This window comes from Cervus canadensis, chromosome 8 (assembly GCF_019320065.1).
Source record: "Cervus canadensis isolate Bull #8, Minnesota chromosome 8, ASM1932006v1, whole genome shotgun sequence".
In the NCBI taxonomy this organism is placed as follows: domain Eukaryota; kingdom Metazoa; phylum Chordata; class Mammalia; order Artiodactyla; family Cervidae; genus Cervus; species Cervus canadensis.
In genome coordinates, this window is record NC_057393.1 from 29,848,484 (window position 1) to 29,864,823 (window position 16,340).

The window sequence follows — 16,340 nt, forward strand, 5'->3', positions numbered from 1 at the left end:
ATTCCAAATTCCCAATTTATCTCTCCCCCTCTCTCCTTTGGTAGACCATAAGTTATTTTCTATGTCTGTGAGTCTATTTCTGTTTTGTAAATAAGTTCATTTTTATCATTTTTTTAGTTTCCACATATAAGTGATACGGTATGATGTTCATCTTTTTCTGACTTAATATGATATTCTCTAGGTCCATCTGTGTTGCTGCAAATGGCTTTATTTCATTCTGTTTTTGTGGCTGAGTAGTATTCTGTTGTCTATATGCCCCATATCTTTATCCACTCATCTGTTAACGGACACTTTGGTTATTACCATGTCTTGACTGTTTTGTACATAGTGCTGCTGTGAACATGGGGGTACATGTATCTTCTCAAATTAAGAGTTTTTGTGTTTTCCAGATACACATGCCCAGAAATGGGATTGCTGGATCATGTGATAGCCCAATTTTTAGTTTTTTTTGTTTTTTATGTATCACTGTTTATTTTGAAGATGACAAATGGAAGTTCAAGGAAAATTAAGCAAGTAGCTCTAGACCACACAGCTAGTAAATGGCAGAGCAGGGCTGCAAGACCTGGGTTCTCCCACTTACTGCATGTACCGTAAGTAGGATGAGGTGCTGGCCAGGCTGCAAGCTGAGCCAGCTGTGCCTGGGTAGTGCAAACCAGACAAGGTAGGTGTCCGTAGTGAGTTTTCAGTCCATGGCTGATGAAGATGCCAGGAAGTTCTCTGGTTCTGCTTGGAAGGGCAGCTGCGTGTCTCTTCCCTATACTCAGCAGGCTCCTGTCCTTGCTGGCTCAGGCTGCCCCCCACCTTGCCAGGGCTCTGGTAGAGGTTGCTCTCAGGGCGAGCAGCCGCTGCTGCTGCTGCACTGGGAGAACAAGGGCTCCACCTACTGGAACTGTTCAGTTCAGTCGCCCAGTCGTGTCTGACTCTTTGCGACCCCATGAATCGCAGCACGCCAGGCCTCCCTGTCCATCACCAACTCCCGGAGTTTACTCAAACCCACGTCCATCGAGTCGGTGATGCCATCCAGCCATCTCATCCTCTGTCGTCCCCTTCTCTTCCTGCCCCCAATCCCTCCCAGCATCAGGGTCTTTTCCAATGAGTCAACTCTTCGCATGAGGTGGCCAAAGTACTGTAGCCAGGCTCCCTTGTCTTCCTCCCCTGTGTCCATCATCAGTGGGGCTTGGTCAGGCTTTCAGAGGCGACGGGATGCTCCTCCCAGAGCAGGCCGGGCTGTGTTCCCTCGCCAGCCTACCGTCCTGTGTGTCTCCTCAGGTGAGGATCCTGCATATTTCCTCCTATTTTTTAGTTTGTTTCAGGAATCTCCATACTGTTCTCCATAGTGGCTGCTAGGTCTTGCCTTTCTAAGTGTGGTCTTCAGTCCAGCAGCATCACCACCCATGTAACCTGGGAGCTCACTGGAAATGGAGGCCCCACCCTAAACTTTCTGAGTCAAGGTTGCAGGTGATTTGTATGCACATTAAACTTACCTGTGTAGGCTATTTTTTTAAAAGAACTTTCTACTATTGGAAAGTCACTCAGTCATGTCCAACCCTTTGCAACCCCATAGACAGTACAGTCCCTGAAATTCTCCAGGCCAGAATACTGGAGTGAGTAGCCTTTCCCGTCTCCAGGGGATCTTCCCAACTCAGGGATCAAACCCAGGTCTCCTGCATTGCAAGCGGATACTTTACCAGCTGAGCCACAAGTGAAGGAAAATTCCAAGGACAGAGGAACCTTGTAGGCTACAGTCCATGGGGTCGCAAAGGGTCGGACATGACTGAACGACTTCCCTTCACTTCACTATTGGAAAAGTGTGTATTAGTTGCCCAGTCATGGCTGACTTTGCAAGCCCATAGACTGTAGCATACCAGTCTGCTCTGTCCATGGAATTCTCCAGGCACGAATACAGGAGTGGGTTGCCATTCGCTTCTCCAGGGGATTTTCCTGACCCAGCGATCGAGCCCAGGTCTCCTGCATTGCAGGCAGGTTCTTAACCATCTGAGCTACCAGGGAAGCCTACCATTGGAAGAGTAGGAATTACCAAAAAAAAAATGGAAAGAAAGGGTGTCATATGTTTCTGACACAACAGAAATTTCCAAATCCAGTTTGCCTGCTTAATTCCTGTCATGAGTGTGCTCCCTTTTTTGCCTGGAGGCAGCTCTTCAGTGATGCTTTCTCCCAAGTGTCCTCGGAGAACAGGGAGTGGTGGTGGGAATCTCCTGTCATCTAAAGTGTGTAGATTACGGATCTCCCTCTCAAGATTATTGTGAGAACAAATAAGATGATTCTGCAAATTTTTGTGAACTGTGAGCTCTAGAATTACATGGTTTTAATAAAGATTGAATTTTGTTTCACTCTTTTAACTAACTGTGAAGCTGGAACTCTGTGTCCATTCTGTTTCAGGGTCAGGAGTACAAACAGGCTCTAAAAGAACATAGTTGTGCTCTGACTTGTGTTTCCCTTGCAGAACCTTAGCCCTAAGGACTGAGAAACCTTGAGTATCATATAACTTACTCCTAAATCATCTCTCTGGTCGTTACAACTCACAGGATTTTTTTTTTTTTCTTTATTTTTGGCTATGCTGGGTCCTTACTGCTGTTTGGGCTTTCTATGGTTGTGGTGAGTAGGGGCTACTCTCTAGTTGGGGTGTGTGGGCTTCTCATTGCAATGGCTTCTCTTGTTATGGAGCATGGACTCTAGGACTTGCAGACTTCAGTAGTTGCAGCTCCTGGGCTCCAGAATACAGGTTCAATAGTTGTGGTGCTTTGGCTTTGCTCCACGGCATGTGGGATCATCCTGGATCAGGGATCGAACCCGTGTCTCCCACATTGGCAGGCGGATTCTTAACCACTGAACTGCCAGGGAAGCCCTACTCACAGGATTTTAAACTCTCCCATCTATTAGTACATCGCACTGATGAAGCTCTCACATTTCACCTGGGCTGGGTGAGGCAGACGGTTCAGTACCACAGAGCAGGGCTCGTCTCTCCCATCTCTAGTTTGCGTTGTTTCCTTTCATGCAGCCCACTGTGGTTGTCAGGGGAGATCCACAACAGTGTTTTGTGTGTATCAGTTTGGGAGTTTTCTACAACAGATTGCCGCCCTTGCAAGCTGCCTAGGAGTATCTTATTCCTTACCACCACTCACAGGTGACCTGAAGGAACAGACAGTGCTGTCCCAGAGGTAAGGCGTGTAGTGGCAGAAGCAAGCAGTGTCTCCACTCAGGAACATTTCTTGGGAGCAAGCGGACTTGTGGGGGTCTACAGAATCAGCAGGACCATGTCACCAGGGCTAGCCGCCTGTCTGGGTGTCCCCTGGGACTCCAAGAGGAGTCAAGCTCTAATCTTTTCCCGTGGCAGCCCTTCCCCGGGTTCAGGACCAGCAAAGCTGAAAGATCCCTGATCTCTCATGGTCGCCTCCTGTCATCAGCATCACCGTGACTCTTGAAAAAAGGACCTTCCTGCAGCCTCTCAGGTGAGATCAAAATTTTACCTCCAAATAGGATTAAGCTGAATAAGATCTTTGCAATTTGATAGAAGGGGTGAGAGCCATGAGCACTGAATTCAATACTCACTTCCAGCTGGACTTTAAAAGTTAGCTTTTTTTTTTTTTTTAATGTATATTTGCGCCGGGTCTCAGTTGTGGCAAGTGGGATCTTTGATCTTCTTTGTGACATGCGGGGTCTTCAGTTGCAGCATGCAAACTCTTAGTTGCAGTGTGTGGGGTTTAGCTCTCCAACCAGCAATCAAATCCAGGGCCCCTGTATTGGGAACACGGAGTCTTCACCAAGGGACCAGTTCCTTGGACCACCAGGGAAGTCCCTAGCTGGAATTTAAAGATGACATAATCCTCTCTACAAATTCACACTACAGTGGGATTCAGTGAAGGTCAATGAATTATTAAACTGACTTCAGTTAAAGGATAGTAGCAATTTTATCAGAGCTACTTGGACTTACAATATTGTATTAGCTTCATATTGCTGCTTTAGCAAATTACCACTACTTTAGTAGTGTAAAACAACAAATTTATTGTCGGTTCTGGAGGTCAGAAATTTGAAATCAGTTTCATTGGGCCAAAGTCAAGGTTGCTAGGGCTCATTATTTATGGAGACTTCAGGGGGAAATCTGTTTTCTTGCCTTTTTCCAACTTCTAGAAACTACCTATGTTTCTTGGCTTATGGTCTTTTTCTCCATCTTCAAAGCCAGTGGCACAGCATCTTCCATTGTCTCTTCCTGTCATCACATCATCTTCATTCTCTTAGAAGGATCCTTGTAATAACACTGGGCTCACCTGGACAGCCTGCCATCTTATTATCCTTAATCATATCTGCGGAGTCCCTTTAGCTGTGTAAGGTAAATCCTTAAGGTTTTGAAGATTCAGACACGGACGTCTTTGGGGACCATTATTCTATCTGTTGCAGGTTTGGAGCCACATGACATTTTTGAGGCAAATTATCTGAGAATGGAAACATGATCCAGTCCAGACTACACTGTTGATTTTAGAGCAGGAATTTGCAAACCTTTTCCATAAAAGGCCAGATAGTAAGTACTTCAGGCTTTTTAGGCCAGAGTGTCTCACAACTTCATTGTAACACAAAGCAGGTATAGATAATACAGAAACAAGTAAGCATGGTTGTGTTGCAAAAACTTTATTTATAAAAATAGCAGGCCTAATTTGGCCTTTGTGCCATACCCCTAACTCTAGGTTCCAATAAAACAAAAGGATTCTGTTCAACCCATTAACACTAAAGCCAAGTATGCAGAAAACTTTAGACGTTTTAATGAAGGAAAATGAAAAGCTAGCCAAAGTGGAATTGTTTAGATTGGAACTAATAGATGCATCAGCTTAGCACATGTTTATGGAACCAGGAGGCATCTTTATGATGCCAGAATGTAAACCCTGACAAACCAGATCGCAATGACCTGCTGCTGGGTGCCAGCTAACAAAGGAGCCAGCAGTCCAGGGCGTTACAGCACCAAGCACCGGGGGAGACAGCTGTGCTCAGAGGTACAACCAGAAAATACCTTGACAGTCTTTATAAGATGGATGCCAATAAGGTTGTTCCCCAAAGAGGAACAAGTGGCTGTGGACTTGAGCAACAGATAAATGTTCCAAAGACTGCTGCTCCGGAGGAGCCTGACATCCACAGGACAAGTGGACCTGAAATCAGCAGTCATCAGGCAGAATGGCCAGATGGCTGTCATGGCGAGGACCAAGGTGACCGTCCATTCAGGAGACTACCAAGGGCTTGTGTCAACCAAGGGCTTGACTGTTAGAGTTGAAGAAAGGAAGACTATTCTTCATTCAGTGAGAACCAAAGCAGTCTTGAAAGAAATACTGTATACTCTCTTTTTTTCCCGCTTTTTCTACTACTTTCCTAAGTAGTTGCTTTTTATACTGAAACAGTTAAATTCTATAGCATAACAGATTACTTGCATACAAAGTAAAAAGAGATACTATGAAAATGGAGTGTTCTTACAATCCATTTCTTCCCTTCATTTTTACAACTTTTGTCTAGTCTTCAAAGAATATGAAACCTTTCCAAAAGTCAATTTAGTATCTAGTCTATGTGGAAAACATAAATCCACATTGATAGTTGAATATGGGTTTTGCTAACTAAATCTAAGTTGTAGCAGTTTAGGGATCATCAGTGTTTGTATAATATCGTTTGCTAGTTTTTAAAGTCACCAATGTGCATCAACCCTGTTGCTACATTTTTATAAAGATTATTTTGAAAATCTTTATAATTTTTTGATTTTCAAAAAAAAAAAAAAAGTGAGGACTTACTATATTCCAGCCACTGGAGATAACAAAACAGTAGGAAATTGTTTTCAAGAGGCTCACAGCTTAGTAGAGAAATGCAAACAAAAAACTATCTAACAAAATAATAAGTTCAGTAAAAGCAAATTAAGTGTGCTGCTGGGGAGCATTATTTAGTTGTAAACAACAGCCCCCCAACTCGTAAACTTAAGCAGAAAGGAAGTTTTCAAATGATAGTACGTGGCTCACTGGCCCTCTGGGAGGGTAAGGAAGCCAATTTGAATCTTCGAAGCCAGGAACAATGCTTGCTATCACACAGCGTCACTGCGCCCAGCTGTAGTCACCGCCACTGCTACCCCTGGATGATGACACTGACTCTTACTTTCGCCAGGACAGATTCCCCTGTGCTTGTGTCTCCAGCTCCTGAATCAACATCTGGCACAGGTGTGTCAGATTAGTGGAACCTTGTCACAGGGCCGCACCCTGGTTGCCCACCCAGAATCTTAAGTTGGAGGAGTCCATGGAGAACTGCCTTTCAGATGCAGAGCTGCCCCACAGATTGAAAATCCACCACAGTGCTGAAGCTAGTATGGGGGTTGAGAAGAGAGGGGATCAGGGAAGGCTCTCAGGAGATGACTTCTTACTGAGTCTTAGTGAGTTAGAGGTAATCATGGGATTCCAAGCAGAGGGGATAGAAAAGGCTAGAGTCAGACAGTAATTGTGAGTTTGTGTGTGTGTGGGGGGGGGGGTGGTGGGGGTGGGGGTGGTGCAAGTGGATTCTAAAAGTGTTTTAATGTCACTAGAGCTTAACATGAGATTGGATTGGATGTTAGCTTTGTTATTCCATACTAGGGGATTTTAACTTTATTCTGGTTGCTGTTGAATGAAGGGTTTAAGCAGAGGGGTAACATGGTCAGTTTTTCATAATAGATTGCTCTGGTAGCTGTGGGTGGGTGTATCTGAGGAAAACAGCCCTGGAGGCAAGGATGCCTATGCTCTTAGCCCAGGATGGCAGTGAGGAGAATCTGAACCATGGCAAGAGCAACAGGGGTGCAACTGGAAGGGCTTGGTGGCTGATTGATCAGGAAAGAAAACCTGAGAGTGCTACACAGGTTTTCATTTTGTAGGACCGAGTGGACAGTGATGTCACCACTGGAGTTAGAAAGTACAGAGGAAGTAGAGGACCTGTCAGAGTAGTGAGTGTCAGATGCCTGAAGGATATCCAGGTGATAATGCCAGAGGCAATGGAACATATGAATCTCAACACTAGAGGCTAGAAATGAGAATCATATGCATAGAAGTTGAAACCACTGAGTGTATGAAATTAAGGAGAAAATGGAGGAACTCGGGGAGGCAGGTCAAGGACAAAAACAGGGACATCTTAATGCTTCAAGGACAAGCAAAAAAGAGGACTTCAGGAGGCAAGTAGGAAAGAGTGATCATGGTAAGTGGGTCCAGAGTGTGGACTGGGTTACGGAGTCCTGGGTTAACAGAAGATTTGGAGGGGAGGAGTCATCACCAAAGGTTTGGATCCAGGCTGCTCTGGTTCCCACCACCTTCACTGAGTCTGAGTCAGCATGACTGAGAAAAAAGACCGCTTCCCCTCTCTTGTATCTGCATCCACAGGAGAAGGTAGATGAAAAACCCTCTCCCGTTATAGGAGGAAAAGGAATCATTAAATCAAATCAGGAATTTGGTTTCTGGTCCTGCCTCTGCCATAAACAAGTTTTGATCGTGGGTCTCATAAAACCACTCTCAGTCTGGTGCTTAGCTGAAGGATAAGAGACTTAGACTGCATTATCTCCAAGGTTCTACCCATTTGGTTAGGCAAGAGACAGAAATCACAGGTTAACAGAACAACATAAAGAATAGTTAAATAGGCATTGGAGAAAGGGCCAAAGAAAAGCAAATACCAGAGAGCTAGCAAATGCAAAAGCAGACACGACCCATAGCACCGTGGGAACAAAAAGGCAGAGGTTGGAGGCACTAAAACTGAAGCCCGGACTTCCCAGAAGGGGCACTGCTCGGCGGGTGCTGTCATGACCACCTGGTATTATGAGTATTAGAAAAACTGCCGCTGTGGGGAAACAAGCATTGCTAGAGTGATGCTGATGGGACCAGCAAACAGTAGTAAACAAGTCTCTTCTTAATCCTGCCTCACAGTTGTCCAGGTCCCTCGTTTAGGAAGTGTCAGTCTCTGAGCATCTCGGTCAACAAATGACTACACTGATGAAAGAATAAAAATCTTCCAAAACTGCATCGCTGAAATGGAGGTAAAGAATATGTTGAACCCAGAATAACGTGACACAAAAAAGCCTGGAAGGAGAAGGGTCATGTGTCAAGGCTCCCAGGGACTTCTGAAACCTGGACACCTCAACCGTTGTGCAAGCTGGCTGTCACACAGGATTGTGGTTTGAAGTCCCACCAACCATGTTTGGAACCTCTCGGTGGAGTATTTAACTCAAATTTCTTCTGGGTAACGCCCCCAGGTGGCAGGCAGAAACATTCACAGTTCCTCTTAAGAGAGCTCAGATTCAATTCAGGTCTCAAAGCATGTTCACAGGTAAAATGCTAACACAATATTGCAAATCAACTATACTTCAGTTTTTTAAAAAATGCTAGAGATTGAGCAGTTTAAGGTAAACATTCAGAAGGCATCCAAGAAGATAAAGCATTATGCACAAGAACCAGCAGACACCACATATGGAAACCTCAATAGTAACCAGGGAAATATACATTTAAAAACCTCAAGGAGACACCAATTCACACTCATCAAGTTGGGGGAAAAAAAAGTTTTAAATTGGCATTACCTACCATATGCATTTAAACCTATGCATACCTCCCATTGCTATACGTTATGCTATACGTTATAACTCTTACACGTGTCTTAGGAGTTGTGTATCAGAATGCTCATAGCAGTACTGTTCATAACAGGAAAAACAACAAACCCTGGAAATCACCCCACTGCTGACCAACCTAAACTGGATAAACTGAGGCCTGTTCACATGTTGCTGTACTCCAGAGCAGTGAGAATGAAGCAGCCTCACTACGTGCTTGGACATGGATGAATCTCAAATATAATACTGAACAAAAGAAGCAAGAATACATGCAGTGTGAATCAGGCCATTCACATTAAGTTTTTTTGTTTTAAAGATATATGTTTAAGGAAAATGGTAAGACCAAAATGAAAAGCAAAGGAATAATTATCACAAAAATCAGATGGTGGTTTCTCTGGAGAAGGGTGGGTGGGTAGCCAGCCAGAATGATCAAAGTGGAATCATCAGGGGGTTTCTGATGTTGCTGGTAATACTGATTTTTTTTTTTTTAAATCTTAGTAAGGACGTAGGTGCTCACTTATGATCCTTCTTTAAAGCATACATTTTGCGCACACTTCTATATGTATGATATGCTTCACAAAAAATAAATGATCTAAATAGTCCTCTAACCCATAAGACTTGCCCTCAGAACGTTGTACTGTTCGTATTTTCAATGCCAGCTTCTTGGGCCATAAAATAAAAGGGGCCAGGGTTTTTCAGCAGTTCTTCAGGACTGTCATACTCTACAATCTTCCCACTGTCTAGGACCATTACCCTGAAACAGAAAAGAAAGTGTTAGAAAGCAGTGTCTCAAACCTTGGCATTTTTAAGAATAACCAGGACTTACTATTAAAGTCATGGCATTGTACCAAAGTGGTTGCCCCATAATCATACCCCTGCCCCTCCCTCGAATGGAAACCAATTGCTCTTATCTAAGTTTCAGGAGGACACTGCAAAGAGAAAAACAAGAACTGGTTACAACCAACTAGACTCTAAGGTGGTGAAAGATTTGATTTCCAGTAGACCTTGGGTCTCATTATGTGCTCACTGTAATATATTATTGCTTTTGCTCAGTTGCTAAGTCATGTCCAACTCTTTGCAACCCGATGGACTGACTGCAGCATGCCAGGCTTCCTTCCTCTTCACTGTCTCCTGGAGTTTGCTCAGATTCATGCCCATTGAGTTGGTAATGCCATCTAACCATCTCCTCCTCTGCTGCCCACTTCTTTTGCCTTTAGTCTTTCCCAGCGAGTTGGCTGTTTGCATCAGGTGGCCAAAGTATTGGAGCTTCAGCATCAGTCCTCTTCCAATGAATATTCAGGGTTGATTTCCTTTACAGTTGACTGGTTTGAATTAGCATATGCTAAATGATGTACCTACCAGCACCTGAGAAGGACAGTTGCTATGACAACAACCGGAAAAGCCCAGAAAGGACTGAAAAGGCGGGTTACATTAGTTTGGCTCCAAATCACAACCTTGGTCTCAGATAAGTCATGAATATTCCTCCCACTCTTTCCAATTCTTTCCCTTTCTACATCAACTATCGTATATAATTGGTGTCTTTTCTGGGGTTGAGAAAGTTGATTTGCCAACTAATTTCCACTTCTCCATTCTTTGGCCATCGAATAAAGCTTATGCCGTTTCAGCCTTAGCATCACTTTTGTTACTGACTGGGAATCTGAGCAGAGAAAGAACCTCCTTGGCCAAGACGAGGAGTCTGTGGACTAGGACGCTGCAGCAGGTTAAGGTAGCCAATCTGGTAACAGTATGTTTACTCATTCCAGGCTACAAAGGAGCGAGGGTGAACCACAGCCATCTGCATCAACACAGATGACTTCTATGTGGAATACTGAACAAAACAGGAATATATGCAGTATGTCTATTCATGTAAGCTTTTTTCTTTTTTTAAGTATACACATTGTTTAAGGATCAGTTCAGTTCAGTAGCTCAGTTGTGTCCGACTCTTTGCAACCCCATGGACTGCAGCATGCCAGGTGTCCTGTCCATCACCAACACATTGATTTTAAAAGGGAGTCTATTCTAATTTCAAGATTACTGACATTATCCCCATTTTCAATTGTCAGAGATAGAAGGAACAGAAAGATTCTGTTTACTGGGGAGCAGTTGAGACCCTATATAGTCTAAAAGGTCTCCGGATCAACATCTGCCACTCCTGGTTTGGGCCTCCACCGCCCATACTTGGCTAATAGTTACACACAGTTTCCCATTTTACCTTCAAGACAGTTCCCTTAACCCTGTCAGCCTGATGTATAATTTTGGGCAAATTACTTGAAATCTCTCAGCCTCTATTTCTTCACAGTAAAATGCTGGTGGTTAAGTCTTCTGTAAAGATATCTCACAACTGATGCTATCACTGTTGACCAAGGGTTAAGCCAGCTATGAGGCTGTCTCCTTACTCACTTGTCACTGTCCATGATGGTGTGCAGCCGGTGGGCAATGGTGATGGTTGTGCAGTGGGAGAACTCAGTTTGGATGGTCATCTGGATGAGCTGATCTGTCTCTAGATCCACCGCAGCAGTGGCCTCGTCCATGATCAGAATCTTGGATTTCCGAAGCAGAGCCCTGGCCAGGCACAGTAGCTGCCTTTGCCCTATGCTGCAGCAATGGAAGAAACCAAGCATTAGCCCCTAAGGACCAGGGAGTACCCAGGCTTGAGGGTCTGAGAGGGTACATTTCACGTCCCAGATCAGACTTTCAAAACCCACACACCTCTATTCCGTTAGAATGCCTTACCCTCTTCCACTAGCTCTTCATTGTTGCCAAGGGCAGTGTTTTCCAAACCTTTAATTAATTAGAAGACTCACCCCAGGTACTTAATTAAAAAATTCATACTTCTGGTCTCCATTCCCAGAATGGGGAGGAGGCTAGGGATATGTATTTTTTAAATTAATTTTTGTTGGAGTATAGTTGCTCACAAAGTTGTATTCGTTTCTGCTATATAGCATCGTGAATCAGCTAGACATACACATATATCCCCTCTTCCTTGGATTTCCTTCCCATTTAGGTCCTCACAAACCTGTGAGGACGGTACAGTTCCCTCTGCAGTACAGTAGGTGCTCATTAGCTATTTTATCCATAGTAGTATGTATATATATATATATGTCAATCCCAATCTCCAAATTTATGCCGCCTCCTCTTCTCCCCCTCTATCCATACGTCCATCGTCTACATCTGTCTCTGCTTCTGCTTTGCAAGTAAGTTCACCTGTCTTATTTTTCTAGCTTCCACATATAAGTAATAGGTTTTGTGCTGACTTCATTCGGGACGACAGCCTCTGGGTCCATCCACGTCTCTGCAAATTGCACAATTTTGAGGAACAGGTATTTTGAATACACCCCAGGAGACTTTCATGTTTAACAAGTTTGGAAAACACTAGCCCAGGGCTAGTACCTTGCATTTAGCTACAGTGATATCTCAGTACACCAGCAACAATTTCAAAATAAGACGGCTGCCACCAAGCTTGCTTCAGCAGTATTTGACCTGACATCATTACTATAGGATGACACCACACAAGAATGCCCCAGTGGCATTTCTTAGTGCTCTTAGTAAATCCATTCCTTATTTTAATGTGTAATTCTAGCCTCAAGTCTAATTATTTGTTTGGGGCCTTCTGCCTTGATTGGAGACCATTGCTAATGAACATCTAATGAACATGATGATGTCTTGGTGTGAGATGCAGTGTATGTGGAATTCAAATATGCCTGTAAGATGCAAATAGCTTTAATTTGCTAAAAGCCAGTAATGAAGGCTGGACCTCTTACTTACATTAAGAAGCTTTGGGAAATGATGTGGAGGAAATATTCGGGAATTTGCTAATTGTTCTTTCCTGCCGTGGCCATTAGGGAACATATTAAACAGGGGGTGGCTAGACTAAAGTTCTGTAATTCCTTGCAAGAAAATTTCTGCAGGAGATGAGAAGTCACCCAAGATGAACTTCCAGTTTTTCTCCGTAATGTAAGAACACAGATACTGCAAAACTGTTTCTTTAACTTCCCCAAATCCTGCCTGGCTCATATGGACTTCATAGTAACAGGCTGCTGCTGAGGTATCAGTTTGGCTTTTAGCTGTGGAGGGCTTGATCTCCAAGCTGATTGATCTCTAGTCTCTGATCAAAGAGTTTAAGTTTCAACATCCACCACCCCAGATCTGAAATTAAGGCACTGGTAATGCCATGTGTCTCAGCATGGTCCAAGAAGGGTGGTGTGATTCTGTCCTTGGGCCCTATCAGAGCCTGCCAGATCGGCCCCCATGGCCCTGCACACCTCAGGCATTTACTGTGCAGAATTTACTTGTCCAATGTCTGTCTTCTCCATCGCACGTCAGTTCTAGGAGGGCATGGGTGTGTCTATGGCATTTTCCTCTGTCTTTTCAGTAGGTGCTCAATATATATTTGTTGACTGAATGTTTGAACAGCATTTTTAATAGGCCTGAAGACCTACCTCAGTTCTGCTAGTTCCCAGGTCTGTGGCTGAGGGAGAACAAACATAGGGTGTTCTCTACCAGGGCTCATAGGCGTTCACTGGGGCTGCACACTGGAATCCCTGGGGCCCTGGTTCCACTGGTCTGGGGTACAGCCTGGGCACGGGACTTTGCCTAGTGATGCTAGCGTGCCACCTACTAAGGACTCAACCTGCTCGTCATTGCTTCCCTGCTCTAGTGTGCACACAAATCACCCGGGACTCTTGCTACAGGGGAGATTCCAGATAGTAGGTCCAGAGTCTGAAATTCTGTATTTACAGCAAGCTCCCAAGTGAGGCCAGAGTGGCAGGTCCTTTAACTGAGCTTCTGAGCCTTCCCTTTTTTGAGCTTCAGCTGCTAATGGTCTAAGCCCTGCTCACCATGCAGGGACTGCAGGAAGACCCACCCTTGAGCTGCTGGCTCTGGCTAAGAACTGACCACCAGTTTGTAGAGGGGAAAAACAGGTTGTCATAGGGGAAATGCCAGGTCAGCTTGTTAGCCAACAGGAACTGTGAAGTGTCAACATGTGTAGAAATGCTTTGAAACAGTAAAAAGGATTGTGAAGCCAAAAGAATCTTGGTGTTGGGTTATGGTGTTACAAGGACCCTGCAGACTGCACGTCTCCATCATCCAGGTGCCCCTTAGATCAGGGCCTCTGGGCATCTTTTAGAACTCACACCTCCAGCAGTGCCTCACACCACTTACATCAGTCTCTCTGGGGCTGGATCAGACATTGGGGATTGTTTTCGGCCTGAGTGCACCTCAGAACCCGCACAAGAGTGGGATCTGCAAACTCACATTTGTAATGTCTCATGAGGGTTTGTTTATTAACAAAGGTTTTCAAGCACATTCACTTCGGTCTTAATCTTCACAACAGGTTCCTTTTATGCACTAGGAATTAGACCTGGAGAGTGAAAATTCTTTACCAGCTGCCACCAAGCACGAGCAACAAAAGGAGTGGTCCCCTTGCCGCATCCACAGCCTGTGCGAGCAGTGGGGTATGAAACCTTACCTCAGGTTGTCACCACCCTCTGTCACTTCATAGGACAACCCAGCTTGCAGGCCAGCCACGAAAGATTTGAGGTGAGAGAGCTCCAAGGCCTTCCAAATCTCCTCATCTGAGTAGTTGTTGAAGGGGTCCAGATTCATCCTCAGGCTCCCAGAGAACAGGATGGGGTCCTGCAAGTCAAGGGACCAGGTAGTTATTGGGGCCAATGTCAGAAAAAGAACCAGGTCTTTGTGGCCAAGAAAGCAGTCAGGTCTGAGATGGAAAGCTGGTTAGTTAGTGGTCAAGGTTCTGCACGATTTCCCTGATGACAGCTTTGAGCTAAACACAGCATTAAGGGGAGTACTTGGGGGATGTGCCTGGTGGTCCACTGGCTAAGACTCTGCGATCCCAATGCAGGGCGGCCTGGGTTTGATCCCTGGTCAGGGAACTAGATAGATCCCCCACGCTGCAACAAAGATCAAAGATTTTGAGTACTGTAGCTAAGACCTGGTACAGCCAAATAAATAAAATATTTATTTGAAAAGAAGTGGAGTCCTTGGTTTTGTTTTCATTCTGAAATTCATCTACAGATCTCCAAGTTTGCCTCAGCATCTCTTAAAAAGATGAGAGGAATATCCCACCTCCTCCACACACAGACTGAAAACTCATGGTGTGAATGAAGGTGGAGGGAATAAGGGCATGCACAGGAAAGAGTAGTGCAGTCACAAGAGAAGAATTTCTTATGCTCTTGAAGAGGCTACAGAAAAGTGTAACTAAGGCAGCAAACACCAGACCAGCCAAAGCCACCCCCAGACTTGGCTGCAGCAAGCAGAGGCAGACAGGTTCCGATCAGGACCACACACCCAGAGCCTCCAGGGCATTCTTGTTTGGAAGGGTCCAGAGAGCAAGGCTTCTGGGAAGACTTTCTTGCTGATACACTAACTGTTCCACTTACTGGCAAAAAAATTGCTGCAGATTCTCTCCCCTCTCTTGTAACCACATCAGATGCAGAGAATAAAGCTTAATGGTTTCAAGCTTCAGTGGCAAAACTGCTAATGCTGATTGCAAAGGTCCTGCGAACCACGATGGGCTGCAGATAATCATCTGCTCCACTTGACTTCTGTTGTGATGCTGCCACCTACTGTTTAGATACTGAGTCACACAAGCATATTACCTCCAAAATGCAAAAACTACTTTTTGTAAGTTCTGGAAGTGGTGTATTTTAGGGAACTAGCTTAGGTATCCCAGGTAGACAACAGAAATGACACTGCTAAATGAACATACATCAAGAAGATGCTGCATGTTTCCTCTGGAACCAGCTGCATGTGAGTACGTCCTAGAGTTTACCTGGGGGATGATGGTCAGTTTCTCTCGGAGGTCGTGGAGCCCAATGGAAGCAATGTCTACCCCATCAATGGTGATCTGGCCTCCTGCAGCCTCTAGGATTCTGAAGAGGCAGTTTGTCAGGGACGATTTCCCAGCTCCCGTCCGGCCCACCACGCCAATCTGTAAATACAGTTTTTTGCGTGTTAGTTCATCGTGTAATTCTTGGGGACAACAATTTAGCCTGGGGCATTCATACTTAAAAGTGGAAAAGACAGTGATTAGCTACTGCATCTCTTAAGATGTTAGACTGTGGTTTTGGTGGCAGGGGGAGGGGGGAAAGTGCCTAGATGTCAGAAAAGGATGGCCTTCCCATCCTACCCCCTGACTTGTAGCTGGCTGACAACTACATTGACTACTGGAAATGTACACATCTGTTGTTTTAATTATTCCTGGAAATTAATATATTTTTAAGAATCTTGTTTAGACGTGAGGAGAAGGGAAGGACTGGGCCTGCCATCAGGTCTGAGAACGTGGACCTAAGCACTGTTGCCCAGACAATTTTTTGGCCCTGTATCAGACCCCAAGTCCTCAGAGAACAAGAACTCCATACTAGGACTTTGCACAGCAGGAGGAGAACCAGCCCGTTCTCTCTGCAGGGACAACATCCACACAGGCGTTCCACCAGTTCCTTCCCCAGGTCGCTGCTTCCTGACTTCCCCTCTGTAAGTCTTGAGGCTTATAGGAAATGAGCCCATCTGCCACAGGAGAAGAGGATGCCAGCTGGGAGGCAGGGGAGGGCTGAGCAAGAGAGCCCTTAAGAGCTTAGTAAGTCTGTTTGATCCTCTGTGGATATCCTGCCCTCTAGTGGTGGCACTGTGTCCCTACACCTCAGGACATCAGAAGTGTTCCCACCTACTCACTTCAATTGAATGAAGAAATGGTTTTCTATGTCCACAGGCACTCACCCAGGCCTTT

At 44.9% G+C, this 16,340-nt stretch overlaps 1 protein-coding gene across 4 annotated transcripts in view; it reads right to left on the reverse strand.

Annotated features, from left to right (window-relative positions):
• Positions 1–8,664: 8,664 nt before the first annotated feature.
• The window catches only part of ABCC2 (ATP binding cassette subfamily C member 2), a 75,881-nt gene continuing 68,205 nt past the window's right edge, over positions 8,665–16,340 (reverse strand). For all 4 annotated transcript variants that reach the window (XM_043476757.1, XM_043476755.1, XM_043476754.1 and 1 more), the window contains exons 30-33: positions 15,387–15,545; positions 14,064–14,230; positions 10,994–11,188; positions 8,665–9,347 (exon numbers count right to left, since the gene is read on the reverse strand). In XM_043476757.1, coding sequence (XP_043332692.1) covers positions 9,218–9,347; positions 10,994–11,188; positions 14,064–14,230; positions 15,387–15,545 — 651 coding nt within the window. In that variant the 3' untranslated portion in view covers positions 8,665–9,217. The remainder of the gene's footprint in view (positions 9,348–10,993; positions 11,189–14,063; positions 14,231–15,386; positions 15,546–16,340) is intronic.